At 37.0% G+C, this 21,528-nt stretch overlaps 1 protein-coding gene across 3 annotated transcripts in view; it reads right to left on the reverse strand.

Moving 5' to 3' along the window:
- Positions 1 to 656: 656 nt before the first annotated feature.
- The window catches only part of LOC131440306 (kelch-like ECH-associated protein 1B), a 61,495-nt gene continuing 40,623 nt past the window's right edge, over positions 657 to 21,528 (reverse strand). For 2 of the 3 annotated variants that reach the window (XM_058611458.1, XM_058611459.1), the window contains exons 2-5: positions 7,992 to 8,309; positions 7,658 to 7,915; positions 6,910 to 7,592; positions 657 to 6,849 (exon numbers count right to left, since the gene is read on the reverse strand). In XM_058611458.1, coding sequence (XP_058467441.1) covers positions 5,529 to 6,849; positions 6,910 to 7,592; positions 7,658 to 7,915; positions 7,992 to 8,285 — 2,556 coding nt within the window. In that variant the 5' untranslated portion in view covers positions 8,286 to 8,309 and the 3' untranslated portion in view covers positions 657 to 5,528. Of the gene's footprint in view, positions 6,850 to 6,909; positions 7,593 to 7,657; positions 7,916 to 7,991; positions 8,310 to 14,395; positions 15,002 to 21,528 lie in introns of those variants that run through there. The other variant, XM_058611460.1, reaches the window with a different exon arrangement.

The raw sequence follows: 21,528 nt of genomic DNA on the forward strand, positions 1-21,528 counted from the left end.
CATCTCTTTGGCCACATTAACACGACGCTGTTTTTGAATGAAATTCAACTTTTTTGGCACCAGCCGAGAAGCGACGCGTTTAAAACCCAAAACATCAGTTAAAATGTGTTCGGCTGATCCATAAAAGATGCCCAACAACACAGCAATCTCTCTAATCGGTACAGAACGATTTTGCAACACGATTTGCTTCGCCGATTCAATGTTTTCTTCAGTAACAGATGTTGTTGGGCGGCCAGGGATCTCATCATGATCCAAGCTTGTACGACCACCTTTGAAGCGTTTATACTACTCGTATGCCTGTGTTTTTCCTAGACACGATTCACCAAAGGCCTTTTCTAACATTTTCAACGTTTCGGAACACTTAAATCCATTTGCAACACAAAATTTGATGCACGCACGTTGTTCTAAATTTTCATCCATTATAAAAATCGCCACACGAAATTTTTTCAACTTCTTTGTATAGACGCCAAACAAAAACTAATCGTATGATATGCGTCAAAATTTGACAGAATGTGTATAAAAGTGTTGCCAACGTTGAGAGAATAAAAGTTTACCGATTGGACAAGCGCGGGAATTTTAAAATGAAAATTCTGGTTCTTTTTTGATCATAAGGTATAGTGATATCACAAAAACATGGTGTAAATAAAACAATCAGCTTTCTAAAACATTAAATACGATTTTATTTACATAGTCGAGCAGGGTTTAGGTATACAATTTTTTGTTTTATTTCTATTTACAAGCTGTCTTCTTTCAGATTTGTTTGAATATTCTTCATGTTGCCTACACTGTATGTATTCATACATAGTATGAATATAATTTTTTTTTACAGTATGAAAGTATTACTTTACTAGGTATATCTTTCATGTTGTCGTTATTTTTTTGGGTATTTCTATAATTATTCTATAGCTCGTGAATTGGTAGACTGATCTCTATATACACCAGGAAGGAATGCAAAGAATTTCCAATGAAGAAAGTCGACTTTGTTCGGAATAACTGACAACCTAACACATTTTTTCGTTATATGACAATTCCTGCATATAACGGTATAGAACCTTCCGAGGCTGGTCTAGAAGCACTTCTTAGTCACAAATAGGATAATAAGTTTCATGGCACTCAAGTTAGTATTCCAATTGGTATTCATAGAGGGTTTCTCGATAGATAAAGAATGCAATATCCGTTTACTGTACTCAAATTCAGTCTATCGAAGGAGATGTGTCTAATGTACAATGTAATACAGGAAGCAATTTTGATCTACATGTTTCTGGGTCTAGCAGCAGGCATAGTCGATTCTAGTGCGTCAACTGACGAAAAATTGTGTTATATGAAGCGCATTGTATAATTTGGCGTAGAGCCGGTGTGTTTTAGTGTAATAAGTGTAAATTTTAAACGCATTTGAGTCCTGTTTTGGAATTTTTTGAATGGCGCAAATTTGTCAAACATTTGTTATTAATTTGCATTTTGGATTCAACAATAGTAAGAAGTGAACAACCCCTTTACCGGTGATGATGTGAAAAATTTTAATTTCTTGCATTTCATGCGTATTTTCTTCAAAAACTGATTCACCGTACACTACGAGAAACAACACTGTTAATACCGATTTTAATAACTTAAGGGCATAATATCTGACAAAGTATGTTTATCAATTATTGAATCAATATTAATCGGAAAATATCGACTTTAAAATTGTCGATAATGCAGGAATGATCTGGTGTTACCACGAAAAAAAATTCTCTGTCTCAGAGAGACTTAATTTTTTTTTCGAAGTAACACAAAAACGAAACAAGGAGTTCGCAAAAAATACCGAATAACTCCGAAAATTCGCGCAAAACAAGTCGCATTGAAAGAGACTTAGTGCTACAAAAGTTTTGAAGTCAGCAAATTTGAAGAATAGTTTTTTTTTTTCAAATTTTTGGTTTGAAGAATGAAAACTAAATGTCGAGTATGAATTAGCGCTCGCAAATTTTTTTTACCAGTGATGAAACGAGTAGCATCCTGCACCATGATTGATTACCGGTTCAACAAATTCATATGGGTACAAAGTGCTATACCTGAGCGGGGTTGGTAAAATGTTATTTGGTACGATGGAGATTTAGCAATTAAAAGTTAAGAGCACTGATTGAACAGTATACGAGTAAAAACAATGCTACTTTAGTGAACTCGGAAGTTCGATAACCTAAACAAATAATAGTAAGGCAGCCAACGAAAGAATATGGCAATTTTTGTCGTGCATACGACTTACTTTATTATGGGGTGCCATTTCAAAATTAGCCATATGGAAAAATGGACAGAACTTAATCGTGAATATCTCGACTTGTATTAAGGGCAACAACATAATTCTTTCACCATTTCATCAAAAATATGATCAGGAATTTAGGATATTTTTTTGAACAGTGTGAGATAACCACAAACTACTCAAAAATTAAGTTTTCTAAAACTTTGAGAACAACGCGGAAAACTCTTTACTTTTGCTTGGGTTTTTCGCGCAAGGACGACGATTTTGAGGTAGTCAGGCACATATCTTCATCTGAATGCGTATAAAAAGGGAACCGTGGTTGAAAATCGATCATTTCTTCTTGTGTGTTGGATGGAAGCAGACGTCGTGAGAATGATTTATCATTTGCTTTCCGGTCGTCGAGGGAGCGATATCATCAACCAACAGCGACGGAGAGTGCACCTTCTGTGTGGTTAAAACCTCAAACGCTCAGGTAGCAAGTCTCATTCGCTTCCGGTCTTCGAGTCTAGAGGAAACATTCCACCAGAAGCGACGAAGAGCGCACCTTTTGCGTGGTTAAAACTTCAAACGCTCAGGTAGCAACTCTCATTCGCTTTCCGGTCATCAAACCGAGACTCTGAGTCTGCTCTTAGTTCTTGAACTCAAGTCCAGTTCCATTTTCTAGAATTCTTCGGTTCGATTCTTTCTAGAATCATAATAATACTCCCAAAGAATTATGGGACATTTTACTGTACTCTAGGCAACTTATTTTGGTAGACGGGGTGAGAAATCGTCTTCAAGCTTCAGAGCTTAGTTCCGGAACATGGGTTTAGAATTCAGAGCCTGCGTGTTGAACTGGATTCTGGAAAAAGATTCCGGAACTGATTTCAGTTTCGAAATTGTAGTCCACTAAAATCCAACTGAATTCTGAGTCTGTTCTTAGTTTTGAATCTAGTTCTTGAGCTTAGGTCCAGTTCCTAATTCCAGAATTCTTCGAATCGGTTATTTTGTCCTGAATATGACTTACTTTACTATGGGGCGCTTTTTCAAAATTTACCCTGTACAAGAATGGGCAGAACTTTACCACGAATATCTTTTGATGTACTTAACCCACCAACATATTTTTTTCTACAAGCTGTTGGTAATGTGATTAGGAATTCGTGATTAAATTTTCAACAGCGTAAAAAAAAGCCCTAAAAATAATTGAAAAACCAAATTTTCTTTTGAAAAAAAATCATCACGCTTGCTTGCCTTTTTCGCGGTCGACGGTTTTGAGGTAGTCAGGCACATATCAGAATCTACTGAACAAATAGAAAGGGGAATTTTTGAATAAAAACTGTTCATTTCATTGCTGCAGACGAAACTGGATGTCGAGGTGAGGTTCTCCCACCAACATCAGTAAGAACAAACGAAGTATAAAGCGTGAAAGTCTCATTTGGACTTCGGTCGTCAGCAGGAGCAGTCGGCAATGAAAGTAGACCTTCTGCGTGGTGTAAAGCCTTAAACGCTCAGGTCACAGAGCCAGTTTTCAAGATAATTTGATTTTCGCAGTGCAAAATTCGCAACAGTGTTTAATATCTTAGAGAATTACACAATTTGGCCCTTCTGAATGCCACAAATTTATCTCGTACGGCATTTTGATAACTTTTTTCACTGAAATATTTAAATCCGAAACGAAATGATTGACACCAAAATTCTGTATAGTTCTATTTAGAACAATAATTGTATACCCAAAGAATTATACGAAATTTTCTTCACTATACTGTATACGGCCCATTTTGATACCACTTGTAGTTTGTAGTAGAACTTTCTGCTGATTTGCTATATAAAATGCATAGCACCGACTTAGAAGCCATTAATGAAAGGTTTCTTTCAGAACCACCATTATTTTATCATAAAGAACTATACTGGTTATTTCGTAATATTTAATTGTGTGTCAGAATGTTTAATGTAACTAATCTGTACTTTAGTTCAGCAGTATCGTTTCAAATTCTAGTAGTGAACAAGAGGAAAGCTTGCACAATGCACACAATCGATCAACTAATTGATATTCGAAAGTACGAAGAAAGAGTGTCAGTTTTATTCGTATTCACGACATCTAGTTATGTCTCTGACATTACACACCCGTACTTTTTCATCATAGAGGTTTAATTCTTATGGTTATTCACCTCTCGGATTAGGAGAACATTCAGACCCAGGGTTCGGAAGAAGAACACTTTTTGGCAAAATGATATGTTACCAAATGATTCCAAATATTATGCTATAAGATTTTAAAATACATCGAATTCTGTTTTTGAACGAGTATTTTTCAATAATTATTTTGCCAAATGACAATCGTACCAAACAACAGATTAGGGTCATTTCGCAGAAGGGGATATTTCGCCGAAGGGGTCGTTTCGCCGAAGTGGTCGTTTCGCCGAAATGGTCATTTCGCTGAAAAATAAATTTCATCGAATCGTATCTCGGGTGAATTTGTGATATCCGAACTCGCTACCGTTCGTTCAGATCTAACTAAGTCAAAGAAACTATAAATGAAGATCCCTTGTCTGTTGGAACAAAAGCGAGATTTTTTGGTGCGTATCGGTTAGGCGGGTGGAAATCGACTAATACGGTTTCGCCGTATCGTTCTGATTCGTGTACTGCGGTTCGTTTGGATCCAACTAAGGCAATGCAAATAGCCTCGGACAAATCGGACGAACGAGGCGGTTGCATGTTCGTATGCAAGAGAGCACCGTTTTCGACTGGTCATCGGGTGACTCGGATTACGTCTCGTGTCCTCGCAATGAAATCAAGTTTTCGTTGTAAATAATATTCGGGTATTCGGATTTACCTAACGCAAAGAAACTCGCGTTGAGTAGGTCGGACAAACGAGGGAATTTCAGTTTTGCTTGCCAGTGATCGCCGCTTCCGACGAAATCTAAAAAATGACTTTCAGCGAAAAAACCCGCTCGTTTTAAAAAACATTCAATTCCTATTTTGAACGAGTATTCGGGTTTCTTTTCAATATTTACTACGCCAAATGACGAAACCCTACCAAATAACCATTATGCTAAATGGCCGTTATGATAACAAAACTTCTGTAAATTTTGTACCAAATTGCTAATGAAATTAGACCCATCTCTCCGCGAAACATCGACGACTTCAAACAGTTAGAGATACTGCAAGCACGAATAAACCTCAATATTGGGACATGAGAAGGTACAGCGTAACTAAAAGACGCGTATTTGGATAACTTGATATTCCCTTTCCAAAAATCGTTTGCCGCGATCTTGAACCATCTAATTTGAACAAAGTGTACAATTGAAAAGGGGGTTTGCTAACTAGGTTCATGCTCTGAACTGTCACTAGAGTGCTGTTCGTATGATTTTAAATGCTTTTCTGCTTCATGTGAATCATCGGAAAGACCAGCAGTAGATTCTACGTTGGAAAGTACATTCGTCTCATTACTGCTCCCTGGACAATGTCCTGACGTAGATGGATAGACAATTGATGATACGAAGCAAGTAATTTGTTTCTTCAAACGAATGAGAGGGCAGGTATCTTCATTCCAACAATTAGAAGCTTTTCGTTTGATTTTGCAGTTCGAATCTGGTTTGCTAGAATTGCTGATTTCTTTTGAGCAGGACGAGCTCGATGATCCAAGAATAGCTTTGCTTTGAGAACACAATTTCTTTAGGCGACAAGGTCTCGACACGGAAGAGGATGGTTGTGCTGCCTGTATGGGAATAATAACGTTGGACTCACACCCACTTTCTTCCACTTGACTAGTATCAGTTTCCATATCGAATTCATTCCCACTATCGATGAATTTTTCACTACCCGTGCACGAACTGTTTGATTTGTTGCGATCAATGACTGGATAGGTTTCTGGTTGAGCATTCTGATGATCTGCCGGACCGTTATTAACATCCATAGGTGAGATCATCTCATTGGCGTAATGATTCCGGTAACCACTACCTCCCGAATCACCACAATTGTCTCCCCTGGAAGACGATGGTGCACAATCCATCCACGAATCACCACGGGGTTGGAAGTAACAATCATCCCCACTGCCACCTCGTTCGCCCCCGCTACCCTTTGCCTCTTCACATATGTTCAAGTTTTCCATGCAGCTTGATATGCACGATGGTGTATAAATTACTGCCGACGCATGTCCGCTTCTACCGGAAGTAAGGGGTGTTCCTTCTTCCCATTCATTTTTAACCGGATCATACACCTCTACATAGGCCAAAAAGTTTTGCCCGTCATATCCACCCATAGCGTAAAGTTTGCCATCCAAAACCGTCAACGATAAGGCACTTCTGGCAATTTTGATAGGTGCAACTAACTCCCAGGTTTGCAACTCGGTGTCGTATCTTTCGACCGAATCCAACTGCCGCGTACCATCGAAACCACCAACTACATAAATGTACTGTTGCAGAGCTGCTACCCCGGCACCAGATCGCTCATATTTCATAGATGGTACCATTGACCATTCGTTGTTCTCGGGATGATAGCATTCGACTGACGCCAACCGTTCACGTCCATCAAAACCGCCAATCGCATATAGAAGTCGGTTTATAACCGCTACTCCTACTCCAAGTCGTTTTGAGTGCATCGGTTGAACCAGTGTCCATCGGTCAAGCTCTGGATCGTAGCTGTTGAATAATGTCACATTAGAACCGTCCCTAGTCGATATTCAATTCATCAATACTTACTATTCGACCGTGTTGTGATATTCCGTTCCGGCTGAGCCACCGACAGCATACAGCAGCTCATCCATCACCGAAACACCTACTCGATTGCGGGGCACTGACATCGGTGAACAAGGCCGCCACGTTTCGGATATCGGATTGTATCGATCAACCCAATCGGAATCGTACGAAGACCCGGGTGCGTTGTTCCGTCCACCGACGGCGTAGAATGTACCCTTCAAAAATGCTGCTCCTAGCCCGGATCGAGGTACCGTCAATTTCGGTAGCGTGATCCATACCTTATCATCCACGTTGTAACTTTCGAGCATATCCAGGGAATGTTTAAAATAGCCACCGGCAACGAAGATCATTCGCGTAGTGTTTGGCTTCCGCTCTTTGACTGCCGGTCGCTTGTGCAGCGTGAGATCTTCGAAGATTTTGGCCAAATATTGGCGACATGCTGGTGCCTTTCGCAAAACATCGCAGTTTTTCATCTGCTCTTTCAGGAAGTTTGGCGTAAGCAGTTGACAGCGTACTGCGTAAAGAATCTTTTCCATCTTAGGATAGCGATTATCCTCGTCAAACTTAACCCACTTCAACACGGCATCGTACACGTCTCGTTCACCTTGCACATTCAGTTCGTCTTTTCGTATCAGGCAAATTAGTTGGAACGCAGATAGTTGTAGGAATTCTTCTTCTTGACAGATCTAAAAAAAATAATCTCTTCACTAAAACGGGCCATAAAAAACCAGTTATGTATTGTAGTTCGTACTTTCGTGAAATTACGTTCGATAAATTGATTTGCCTTTTGATGGAGTGTTTCACAGCCGTGTTGCTCAGCAAAACTGGCAATTCCTATCGCGTTTGTTGGATCAAGCTGGCGCTCCAGGAAGGCACAGCATGCTTCAACTACGTCCGGCACTTGGAACATGGTAGCAGCTGGTAATAATTGACAAACCGTTACCTCTGTCACTCGAATGTGGCCAGTGTACATGAAAAACAAGATTCGGGCCATCGCCGTTGGGCATACCTACGAATTGGCACAAAATTGTATGAACTTTTAGAATTATGCTAGCTGGTATCGAAAACTGTTAGTTTTTACTCACCCCTTGAAGTCGTACCCGAGACATCTCGCACTCTTTCAGTCCTCCGGTAAACATGGCCTTGAAGTAGGGACTCGCTGCCGAGAGGACGACCTTGTGAGCTTGGAATGTTTCCTGTTCTACTTCGAGTGTCACGTCGGTCAACATGTGGTGGGAACGCATCATGAACATCATTTTGAGTACTTCTTTGGCATAGTTCGACATGAAAAACGTCATGTCGCCCAGCTCTTCCTTCGCTTGGGCTCCACTCCCACTGCTACCGTCCAAATGGGTAATAAAATCCGCTGCGGTTTCCATGGCCACTGGCTCAGGCACCGAACTCTGTAAGCAAAAGATATCAATCAGCTCGATTTTTTCTACTCAATTTCTTATAAATGTAAGATTATTTGTAAAGTCTGTAGTCCTAACCACGTCACACACAATTTAATAATGTTACAATTAATTTAATCTCAAGGCAAAGTTATGTGAAGCGAATCGTTATCACAGAGAACGTACATTAAAGCTCGTATAAACCTAAAAAAACCTGTGTAAAGCATACATTCGTACGATTTTGCTCGCATGAATTGTTCGCAGCTTGCAGCGCCTCTATAGGTGAATTGCTACTTGATGATCACTTTGTCAAATAACCGTTAAATTTCTAACACACATATTGAGATATCTACTTGGACGTCTGTTCTCTGTGTCGATACTGTATTTAAAAAAGGAAAGGAATGGGCTTAAGATGCACGAGATCGAAAATTTGTTTTACTAGAGAATGTTCGTAAGCTTGCAAGATGAGCCCATTTAGGGCGTGTTCAGGAGTGTTTCAGTTCTAGATGCATAATGTATGTCAGTTTTAAAATTTAAATCTGGAAATTATAACAAGAAAAACTAGCAGCCCCAGCACCGTTTTACTAGTGTTTGAAAAATACAAAAAATAGAACGGCAGCGTATACCAGTTTTAAATTTGACAGTAGAACTGTTCGAATATATAAAACTAGAACGGTTTCAATTTCAGTTCTATTATAGATCACCCATATAAAACTTCCAGCTACTGGATTTGTCCTTAAAGCCAGATTTAAATTTTGAAACTAACATAAATTATGCATTTGTAACACTACTGTATATGCCCTTAGACGCCTTTTATATATTCCAGCGTTAAAACCTAGAGCAAGAAGGCTATAAATGCGAGAATATGATTTCTTTGGAACTTCGAACATAGCGAATAGCCATGATTCTAAAGGATCGCTGAAATGGAGTGTTGAGTACCAATGGCGGATTTTACACATAAAAAAATACTATCGATATAACTCTGAGTTGAAAGTATTTAGGATTGAGGTCGATTAGCTGGATAAATCGCAGGAAGATATTCATATTAACAGCTAATGAATTCACTTGATGTTAGAAAGTTTCTCGTTTTATACATGCTAGTTTCAACTTCAAGCTTATCTCACTGTATATCTTTCACTATGATAACAACCTAAGCCACTGAGCTATATCGATTTTCTGGGAAATCGCGACATACTTGCTCTAGACCATCGCACAGTGGTTCGAATCAATAAAAACGTGGACTGTCATCTTCTTCTAATGGCAGTCTACCTACAAATATTCCTTCAATGCTATTCGCTTCTTTAAATGAAGTTGATTTAGGCGATATAACTGAAAATAAAATGATACCTACAAGACCAACTTTTTCAAATGATCATCCGAATGAATTCGACTTCATCAATTTTTGAAGTATTTCAAATCGGATGGCAATTGGCAAATAATATTATAATGAATTTAAAATTTAACAGTGATGTTAAATAATTATTTGAATATTTTAAATTGGAATGCTCGATCTTTGAAATCGAGTGAAGATGAATTTTATAATTTTCTCAAAGTTCACAAAATCCATATTGCCATTGTGACAGAAACTTTTCTTAAACCAAATGTCAAATTGAAAAGTAATCCATATTATGTGGTTCATCGATTTGACAGGTCTACTGGAATGGGCAACGGCAAATTAAACATCTAATTTTATCTTCTTTCAATACTAAAGTTATTGAAAGCTTGGGAATCGAAGTTGAAACCATTAATGGAATTTATTTCATCGCTGGAGCATATTTGCCCTTCCAATGCACCGGCGAACAACTAAATTTCTTTAAAGGCGATTTGCAAAAACTTACAAGATATCGACCGAAATTTTTCGAAATAGGGGACTTAAATGCTAAGCATGTCCAATGGAATTGTAGGCAAAGTAACAGTAATGGTAAAATACTTCATAATCAACTCTCAGCTGGTTACTTCGCAGTTCTTCATACCAGTAATCCGACTTGTTTCTCTTCCATGAAAAACCCGTCTACAATTGATCTGGTTCTAACGGATCAAAGTCACATTTGTAGTGAACCGATTACACATGCTGACTTTGACTCAGATCATCTTCCTGTAACATTCAGACTTTCCAACGAAGCTATAATTAATCCTATTAATTCTATATTCAACTATCATAGAGCTAATTGGTTGGATTACAGATCTCACATTGAAAATCATGTGGATCATGAAACTATTTTAGAAAATTCTGCGGACATCGACACAGCAATTGATAATTTGAATCATTACATTATCGAAGCTAGAAATCTTTCAGTTCCCAAAGCTCCAACTAAATTAAATTCTCCTATCATCGATGACAATCTTCAACTGCTCATTCGGTTGAAGAATGTTCGTCGACGACAATATCAACGTTCTCGTGATCCTGCTATGAAAAACATAGTTAAGGATTTACAAAAAGAAATTAAACATAGATTTACACTTTTGCGAAATGAAAATTTCGCTAAAGAAGTTGAACAAATTAAACCATATTCTAAACCTTTCTGGAAACTTTCTAAGGTTCTTAAGAAACCTTAGAAACCAATTCCAGCTCTCAAGGAAGGAAATCAAATAGCTTCTTACAAATGGCGAAAAAGCTCAAAAACTTGCTCAGCAGTTCGAGAGTGTCCACAATTTTAATTTGAACATTGTGAGTCCTATTGAAAATGAAGTCTCACTGAAATATGATCATATTTCAACCCAAGTGTTATCACAAGATGACATTATTGAGATAAATTTTGATGAAATTAAATCAATTATTAGGAAACTCAAAAACATAAAGGCTCCTGGTAATGATGGAATTTTTAATATTCTTATTAAAAATCTTCCCGATGTTGCCTTGAGACTCCTGGTTAAAATTTTCAACAAGTGTTTTTCATTAGCTTACTTCCCAAAAAAAGGGAAAAACGCTAAAGTAATTCCTATCCTGAAACCTGATAAAAATCCAGCAGAAACATCGAGTTATCGACCAATTAGCTTACTTTCTTCTATCAGTAAACTTTTTGAAAAAAAATATTTTGTTGAGAATGATGTCTCATATAAATGAGAATTCAATTTTTTTACCAGAGCAGTTTGGATTTCGTCATGAACATTCAACTACTCATCAACTTGTCAGAGTAACGAACATGATAAAAGCAAATAAATCTTCTGGGTTATCCACTGGAGTTGCTCTTCTAGACATAGAAAAAGCATTCGACAGTGTTTGGCACAAAGGTTTCATAGCAAAAATGTCTGATTTCCAGTTCCCTATTTATTTGATCAAAATGATTCAAAATTATTTAATTGATCGTACTCTTCAGGTTAGCTATCAGAATTGCTACCCGTACGAGCCGGTGTTCCGCAGGGTTCGAGCGTAGCTCCAATCTTGTATAATATTTTCACTTCTGATCTTCCAAATCTACCCGGTGGTTGTCAGAAATCGCTATTCTGTGACGACACCAGTCTGTTAGCCACAGGTAGAAATCTAAGAGCGATCTGCAGTCGCCTACAAAGAAGTTTAAATATTTTCAGTGATTATCTGTCAAAATGGAAAATTAAACCAAATGCAGCAGAAACGCAATTAATTATCTTTCCTCATAAGCCAAGAGCTTCTTTTCTTAAACCAAACAATAATCACATTCTCAAATTGAATGGCTTGGAATCGACATGGTCTGATCAAGCTAAATACTTAGGTTTAACGTATGACAAAAAACTCACTTTCAAGGATCACATTGAAGGAATCCAGGCAAAGTGTAATAAATATATTAAATGTTTATATCCTCTTATAAACAGAAATTCTAAGCTCTGTCTAAAAAACAAATTGTTAATTTATAAACAAATTTTCAGACCAGCCATGCTTTATGCAGTACCAATTTGGTCAAGTTGTTGTTCCACCAGGAAGAAAACGCTTCAAAGGATTCAGAATAAAATTCTGAAAATGATTTTGAAGCGTCCTTCCTGGTTTAGTACAAATGAGTTACACACTTGAATCCACCAAATTGCCCACAACTTCGACCAATTGAGGAATTTTGGGCATTAACGAAGGCACATCTTAGGAAACATGTCTCGGCAGCCGAAACCATTCAACAGTTCGAAAAAGATTGGAAAAAAGTGTCAAAACTTGTCGCCAAGAATTCTGTACGGAATTTAATGAGGAACGTTCGCAAGAAGGTGCACCAGCTAGTCTACAATGGCTAAGTAGCAAATGTTGAGAATAATATTCTGTTGTTGTAGTCTAATATTATCAGTATATCGAATAAAACTTGAATATCTAACACTTGTGAATAATTTACAGCGAAATCAAAGTGCGTCCATACTTTCTGGGACAGTCTTTAACTAGAGATTGTTTTGTGCGGAAAAGTGAGACGTGACAAGGGTAATTTAAGTACCATCTCAGCAGGCCGTTCTATTTTTTTTGGTCTTTGAGCGCTTGTTGAACGACATATTATACGAAATCTTCGTTCAATTTGCTGGAACGGTTTGTTGTTGTTTTTTCTCTTGCAAAAGTAGTGTAAAAATCAAGGGTTACCTTTACTTATGTCGTTTTCGTTTTTAAATTGCACTACACCGGTGTAGCGAAAGCTGCACTGAAACCGTTCGTTTTTGCCAATTGCACTACACCAGTGCTACACTTTTTCTGCGCCGATACCACTGGTGTAGCACTCATCAAAAGTTTGGTGTAGCTCTGTGCAATGGAATCGTTTATGGTAGTCAATGGTTACTGTTTATGTTTTCGTCATTTTTGTTCGTTTATTCATGCCTCCGTGTAGCCCTGCACCGGTGTAGTGCAAATTAAAAACGAAAACGCCATTAGAAAGAAAATTTGTTGTTATTCTACGAAAAGTTTTTGGCATTTCAGCACGGAAAGACCGATATCAGCATTTTGGCGAAAAAATTAGTTGATTTTCTGATTTTAGTTAGTTAGTTTTTGAGACAACTAAAAAAATCTTACTTTTGCTAATTTAGATTTTTTAATTCTAATTTCCTTGATAATAATAAGATATTTATTGAAATGGCTATTTTTTTAGTTGAATTCACCAATTGTCATTTCTTAGCTAAGGCACACTTCATATCCATTCAACAAATTTTTTAGTTGAATTAGAGAAATAAAACGTTGTTTTCAACCAACATAAATGGTTGAATTGGTTTCTGCAATTTGCAGCTATATGGCGCTCTGTCGCCGAAATAACGCTAACACCGTAATGACTACTAGCCACTGAATGGCACACTACTACCGAAAAAAATTTCAGTCGCGGTTGTCTTTTCTATATTGGCAGGTATAAATACGATGTTGTATTGGAGAAAAAGACATTAGCGAAACATAAACTATTTTTTGAACATTTTTCTTCTAAATCGCTGTTTTCTTCATTCGACTTCGCGAAATCGACTCTCTCACTGAAAACTTTGAAAATAAAAACCGAATACAAGTAGTACATCGAACGGCGTGGCCCGGAAGGTTGGAAGATACAAAAAACATCATTTGACATGTACAATTAGGGTGCAACATTCGAAACTCAATTCACTGTTCCGCGTAAAAACATTATTACGCACAATTGCTTCAAATGTGCACAAATTCTGAATAAATACACTTTCCACTAACAGTTTACGTCATTTTTACATACCGGTTTAGAAATTTTTATATGGATATATCGTAACACATGCGTAAAACATCTAAACAATTTGCAAGCAGTTTCAACAAGACTGTCCTTTTAACCTTTTAATGGATTGTTTTGTTTTGATACTTCTCATGAATTTTGTGGCTAATAAACTGGTGATAGATAAATAGAAACAAATTTTCTGATTTTAAAAACAAAATTAGTTGTCAATCAGAATTTCGTGTTGGATTGAGATATTGCTGGTTTGTGTCCAGAATATTCGTCAACTAAACACATTCTCTAGAAATAAGAGTTTTTTTCAGCAAATAAATTCTCAATTTTAACTAATTTTATAGTTATTTTGGAAATTATGTTGTTAAAATCAACTAATTCAAAAACAGTAATACGAATTAGGCGCAGAGCTAATTTCGGTCGTTCCGTGAGCGTTTCTCCTCTCACAATTTCTAGTTAGTTTTATATCGGTAAAAACGTGCAGTAAGATGATACCTTTTTTTATCAATCAGCATGTGTTTTTCGCGTAAATATTCCTTGTTGTGTTTAGTTTTCAAGAAATTATGTTAATGGCCGGAATTCTGGAACTGCAAGACGGATCGAAGATTGTATGAAACCTTAGGTAAGTGGCAAGTGATGAATCGAGGGATCAATTTTTTGATGCCCTCCTCGAAGAAATTTCCTGCCAACTCTTTCGATCACCCCCTTCACTCCTTCCTCTGTTGAAAACTTGTTGCTCCCACCCATGTGCACCTTAAGGGAAGTGAAGAGATGGAAATCTTAAGTTACCAGGTCAGAGAAATGCGGAGGTGGGAGATACGATCGACATTTTTCGCGAGAGAGTTTTCAACACATTAACCGACGACACGACCTGCCACTCGTCTATCGAAACTGTATCGCAAATTTAACTACCCCTCAGTAACTGATAATGTCAAAACTAGAGTGCCTATAACCAGAGTGACGACATCTCATCCGTAATTTTGGCAACAATTCAAAACATTCCATTAGCTTTACATTGAATTGACAGGTCGTTTGCTCGTTTGGAACTGGGAGCTGTCATTCCAAACGAACAGCTGTCGCCACTCTGATTATAGTCACTCTAGTCAAAACGAAATCGCCTGAAAAACTATTGAAACTGGCAACACAAGTTAACTGATTATTTATTTTAAATAACAGTTACCATAACCTTGGTTACTGCATATTGAAGACTTAGAAAATGTAAACAAAACAAACTGCTTCGAGTGGAATAATTATCATTTAGTTTAATCGGATAGAGGTCTTCGTTAAGGTTTGCTGGAGTTCGAACATATTAAAAATGACTTCCAGACAATTCAATATTTATGGATGTTTGTTAAAAAGTTTAACGTAACCATACTTAGATCTATAATGACTATCTGCTATGTAAATGAGTTTTTAAATGGTGTTAAGTTTTGCAGTCATTCTATCCGTCATTGCGAAACTTTTTATCAGTCCGATCAACAGAATTTAGTATCGAAAGCATATTTGTTCTTTTATAATGTCTTTCTAAAGTAAAACCATTTCAATTCCCAACTTGTTCCAAATCGTTCAGCCCTCGTTGCTAATTAGCATACATGTTGTGAAAAAATGCGCTGTCATATTTTGGAAACTTATCTACTTCTACTCTCAGTGATTTGAGGTCTTCGCTAAGAGCGTGTATACTTTGATGAATATGAAAGACACTTGAACAGCACGGGAATCAAATTTCTCAGGATATTAGATATGATCGAAATTATAGGTTTTGAAATGCACATCGAAAGCCTCCAGTAAAAACAGGTCTTCTTCAAATAATTAGATTGTTTATGTCTCAAACAAAAAACAGACTGTAACCAAATACAAATATTTGTATTTGATGTAACTACGGTCTATCGTAAGGCGGCTGGAACTTGTTGAAGTAGTCGAATGTGAAGAGTGTAGGATACAATTTAACAATGAAGTCTCAATTTCGTTTCGTGAAGACTGGTACTAACTTCCGGGTTGGTTGACAGTATATTAAGCAAAAGTGATGCGTTTCGGAAACTCGACTGGATATTTCTAAAAAGAAAGACCGTCATCATGGATGAGTTAGATGACTACAGTGCAGATAGAGCTAATGGGTAGCTGTGGATGATATAGGATGATGCCTTTCTGTCGCAACACTACTTCTAGTACCAGATTTGGTTATTGTACTATTGTGGTCGGCGCAAATCTAAAAAGAACGTTGTAACAAAATTTGAATTTATAGAAAAGTTCTCTTTCTCAAATGATTTGTTTATTTATTATAGCGCTCCTTGGTAACTATTTCATAGCAACTCAAACAGTGTTGCTCAAGAAGATTATTTTCATGATTATCGAGGGGTCGCTATATTTATGGTAACTGGCGGTAAATCACTCACGAACACTTTTTGTTCAGATTTTCCATCGGAGTGCCTGGTCGTGTCGTCGCATTAACCTCGGATTGGTCTCGTTCTGAAGAGGAGCGTCAAACTACGCGACAGTGTTGCCAACATGTTTTCGAGCTTAATTCAAAACACAAAAATAGTTTGCGAATCAACTTGTTGAAATCGATTAAGACATCTCAGAGAATAAAATTTTGAAGATGCACACACATACAAACACAGACATTCTCCGATCGCATCAAACTGATTCGAATGGTATATAACACTATGAGTCTCCGATAAAAAGTTAGATTTTACAACATTTCTTATACTTTCTACACAGAAAGGTAAAAATCGGGAAGCCAGATCATCAATTGAGCTCTGGGAAAGTCAGATCAATAATTGAACTAATGGGAAATAGAGCCGCAAAGTCTGTTTGCGTCTCATCTGAAGTTGTACTCAATTAAGCAAGTTTGTAATATCTTATCTTTGACTAACTTTGTTGTACCTATATTTAGGTTTTCAATTACGCTCGTGCGTGCATTCGCGTTACGACTATGCTAAAGGTGTTCTACGTAAGTGGCACCCTCACTGTAGTGGAGCAATGAAAGAGAAATTAAAACCACTTATCAAATTGTTTACGGAAAATTAATTCCGCCGATGATGGCATGTTCCTTTTCCTACTTAAGTGGGAACTGTCATGTCCTGTTCTGTTACTGTCATGTCATCAACTTTTAGTTTGCTTCATTCTAAAGCAAACTATCGGCGATGTTGATATTTATTTAAAATGAAACATTTTCACTGAAAAAATAACAAGAGTTTTAATTGGTTGAAGGTCTAATCTTATCGTACCGGTAGACGCGGTACGATGAGTTTTCGCTTAGTCACTATGACGCCTTTCGATTGGAGTTCTGAGTTCACAACGCAGTTTTTAGTATAACATTAGTGGTGTTATGAAAGAACGAATGCATATGACTTTACGTAACGTTTTTTTTAAGATAATTCAAGATACGTCTATTCAAACAATAACTCCCATTGAACGCATTAGCTTACCGGATAGGATGAGCATTTGCGACGATTTTTTACGTTTCGACAATAGAGATATTCCCCTATTTATAATGGCAACTACTTGAAGGCTAGAACCAGGGTACATTAAATCATATAATAATAATTTTTAAAAACAAAACAATTGTCATAAACTGTCTGCTTAGTAATCAGTAAAGTATTGGCTCGTCTAATGAGATGAATATAACCAACTTGAGTCATAATCTAATATTTGAAACATCCCCGAAAACTAGTGATCCTCTAACAGTGATGCGAACCGTGCCTGTGAAATACATTTATATTTGTATATACCATTCATTCACAACCTGCAACAGCTGATTGTCGCTATAGCGAATTCCGAGAATACACCGTGAGAGATGATAACAGTACCGGTTGAACACATTTTGCATTCCTCATATAGAAAAAGGTTATTCAAGCACTCAAAAATTAGTATGAGTTCTATTCATTTCAGTTAATCAAGATAAACAATCTCTCTTTCTGAGTAAGTACGCGCGTAGGTGTAGCATGTAATGTAACTCATTTTTTCTCAGAGATAACCGGGTCGAATTCAATAAATTTAGATTCGAATAAAAAACCACGGCCAGATTAGCCCGATCTAAGTTCGGATTTCGAAGCAAGGGGTTGATAATTGCGTAAAAGAACGAGCACCAGGGGATAGAAAACGTACAAAATCTTCGAGACTTTTATCCATTTCCATTAAAAGATCTTTCAATTCCATCAGTTTTCAATGAAATTCTGTACATTTCACGTTTAAATTGATTCCTCTTGAGCTTATTACGGTTCGTTTTGAAAAGGATGGGCTGCATATTAAATGTATTAGTACTTGATTTACGTATCGCGAAAACTACTTAATACTACCGTTGTAGTGCCGAAATGTTGTTTCATTTATGCATAATGAAATACATTGCCTGCGGAAACAGAAACTCTCTTGACGTCTGATTTTTTTTTGTATGGATAAGCCAATTTTTAAGAGTTGGGAACCGTTAGTAGTACGAAAGAGCAAAATCGAGCAAATACGGTGGATGGGGACGACATTGGAACCCATTGTCATGTGAGAACTGCATTTTAGGATATTACACAGCGGTTCCAAAGAAGAAGGCCAAGAAAACCAACATCATCATGATTGTGCCTTCCTAGCAAAATCGAGCAAATACGGTGGATGGGGACGACATTCAGCCGGATTCAGTCCTTTGTTAGGCATAGTGAGTTCAGATATTAACAGCTACCCATCGATGCCAAAGTTCTAACGATTCTGTATTCAGTACTGAGTCCTTGAGGCATCTGATAGCTCACAAATCTCGCAATGAAAATGATTGTAGTGGTAAAGTAGAAACAGAAGTAGAAACATCGAATTTCGATTTTTGGTGGTACAAAACGTCAGAAAGGACAGTGACACCACGTAGCGAATGTGAAAGTAAGTACATGAAAACAACAATTTTTCATTAATCATTCGCGTTCAGGGCGCGTCACAACAATGTAGCGAAATTTTAATGATAAAATCATACGGTTCTCAAAAAATCTTTGATGAATAATTCGTGCATTTTTTTAATTTTTGTCGAACATAAAAATGCCATGAAGAAGAAATATAAAAATTTATATGAAAATGAATCATTTGATAAATATTTACTTTTAACGATTGGTTTAGTCTTGTTAAGGCATAGAGCCGTATTTGGCTAGTTTTACATTTGATCAGTATCTAACGAGGAAAACAGATTTAACAAATTATATGCGAATACAACTGTGTGGTGAAACCCGCAAAACAAGCTACCGCAGAGACAGGAATCGAACCCCTCATATCCAATATTTCTCCAATTAAGAGGGGTCATCTTTTTGCGATTTTTTTCAGAACTATCGTTCAACAAAATAAATTCAAATATTTTGTATAATAAAAAGCATCATTCGAACAACATTTTGTAATTTTTTCGTGGAAAAATATTGAGAAATAAGTCGGTGGAGAGGCATTTTTGAGGACGCTTCTAAAAATTTTTGATTTGTGGTGTACACTGTATCTCAGCGCAGACTAATCAGAAATGAACAAATCAAAGCAGCACAGTTAGAGTAGAAGTTTTTCTAGACCCCAACGTCTTTGTTTGATTTATTTTTAATTTTTTGAATTTTTAGTGGTTGCTCAAAGTGAAAACTTCAATTTTTCACGAAAAAATCCGCCAATTTGTAGCTGTAAAACCTCCCCAAAGTAACAAACAACGAAAAGGAAAACGTTGGGGTCTGGTTTTTTATATGTAGAAAGTGTGTGTAAGGTTTGAAAAAAATTGGTTCAGTAGTTTTTGAATGACGATGGACACGGACCTTCAAAACCTGCTTTCGAGAAAAACGCGTTTAAAGTTTATTGTCTATAAAATCGAAGGAAACAATTTATTACTCAAGGGAGCACGTAAGCTCTAATATTCTTAAAAAGACATACTTTTTCTTTTGTATTTTGTTATAATGAAACATTTCGAGAATGTTTTGTCAAGTTTTTAAGTCAATCGAAGCAGAAATCTTGATCTGTGTGCGCAGCTCTTATTTCTTCGTATTATAAGATCGGCAAAGATAAAGACCCATAACTTGTTGAGTTTTGTTCCGATAGGCTTCCACAGAATATTCTTGAAATGTTTTACTATCAGAAAATAGAAAGAAAATAAGACATGATTTTTCAAAAGTGTTAGACCCTACCCGCCCCTTGATGCTATAGAGAAATGACTAAGAATGAAGCTGAAGACGCTCGATTCTTCTGTTCAATTAGACTGTTTCTTCGTGTGTTTCACATGCAGGATAGTTTAATTGGTAAAACGATTTACCCGGATTGGAGCTAACTACGGACTTGAATCCCGTCTTTGAGGAGGTTTTTTCGCGGTTTTCATAGTTGTCCTTTTTTTCAATCTGTTTTCCTCGTAAGATACTGATCAAATTTATTTGCTTTTGTTTTTTATTCACTAATTTTAGAAAAATGCATACTGTAAAATGTACTGTTGTATTCAAAGTACGGTTTTTTTTGTCAAAAAAATATACGAGCGTTAACTTTAACCGAAATGAGTTTGCTGCTATTCAAATTAAATAGCTTACAAACATCTTCGTCTTGTATAAAATGATTGGCAAATTAGCAATGAAGAAAAAGAGCTCATCGATTTTCCACGAAAGTGTGCTTAAACTCTTTTGATTACTATTGTCGGTACTTCCGAAACCGGCATAGTGACGACATTCGGTTCTTTCAACCATAAACTAATATGACCTACAAATTTTTTACGGTTTCGTTACTTTCGGCACGTCAGATTAGATATGACCATGAGACCTTTCATTTGAATTAGAGGTGTGCGAAATAGCTCATATTGGTGAGCAGCTCCGAACCGATCAGCTCACCAAAATGAATCGATTCGATTTTCAATGGTTAATTTCGTGAACCGTTTTCCTTGCACCGTGAGAGATAAGATTTATCACTGATATCTCATTCAATTCGTTAAAAAAGGATAGATACAGATATGGAAGAAATAACGAAACTTGATACTAACATTTCTTCTTGTTTAGAACTCGCTCTTCAAGAGCTGAAGCCCCTTTCACAATGCGGCGAACTGGGTAGCAAATGAGTGTGTTGGTGAGCTGCGGTTCTTTTAAAAAGAGCTGTGAGCTGTCAGGTCTCTTTTGTGATTCGATTCATTGGAATAGCTCAGGAGCGAATTGCCCATCGCTAATTTGAATCTAAGTTTGTGAAAATCTGTTCAGCCATCTCCGAGAAAATTGAGTGACAATATTTGTCACGCCCACAGACATTTGCTCAGTTCGTCGAGCAGAGCCGAATGGTATGTGACATTTGGCCCTCCGGTTCAAAAGTCGGTTATCAAAGTTTTCATAGTGAGTGGGTTCTCGTTCTAAATTTAAATTTAAGTTCGGAGCAGTTGACCCCGAAAAAAAGGCGTCCCGAACAACAGCAATACGAAAAAAAATTGCTTCGAATTCGTGTCTTTGAAGCAAATCAGTTTTGCATCGAATTGTTACTGGCGCTAAAAAATGTATTCATTTTTAGAAGCCCCAGGAAAAAATCATGGGTTAATCCGTTTTTGGTTCATTTTGAAATTGTGTATATTTTTTTAGAGTGCCCTATTGATTCCATACAACTTCTTCCTGAACGCCATTTTTGTACGATGAACGGTTTCCGAATTACAACGAGACTCGTAAACTGTTTTAGCTGTAACT

The sequence above is a fragment of the Malaya genurostris genome, chromosome 1 (assembly GCF_030247185.1).
Source record: "Malaya genurostris strain Urasoe2022 chromosome 1, Malgen_1.1, whole genome shotgun sequence".
NCBI lineage: Eukaryota > Metazoa > Arthropoda > Insecta > Diptera > Culicidae > Malaya > Malaya genurostris.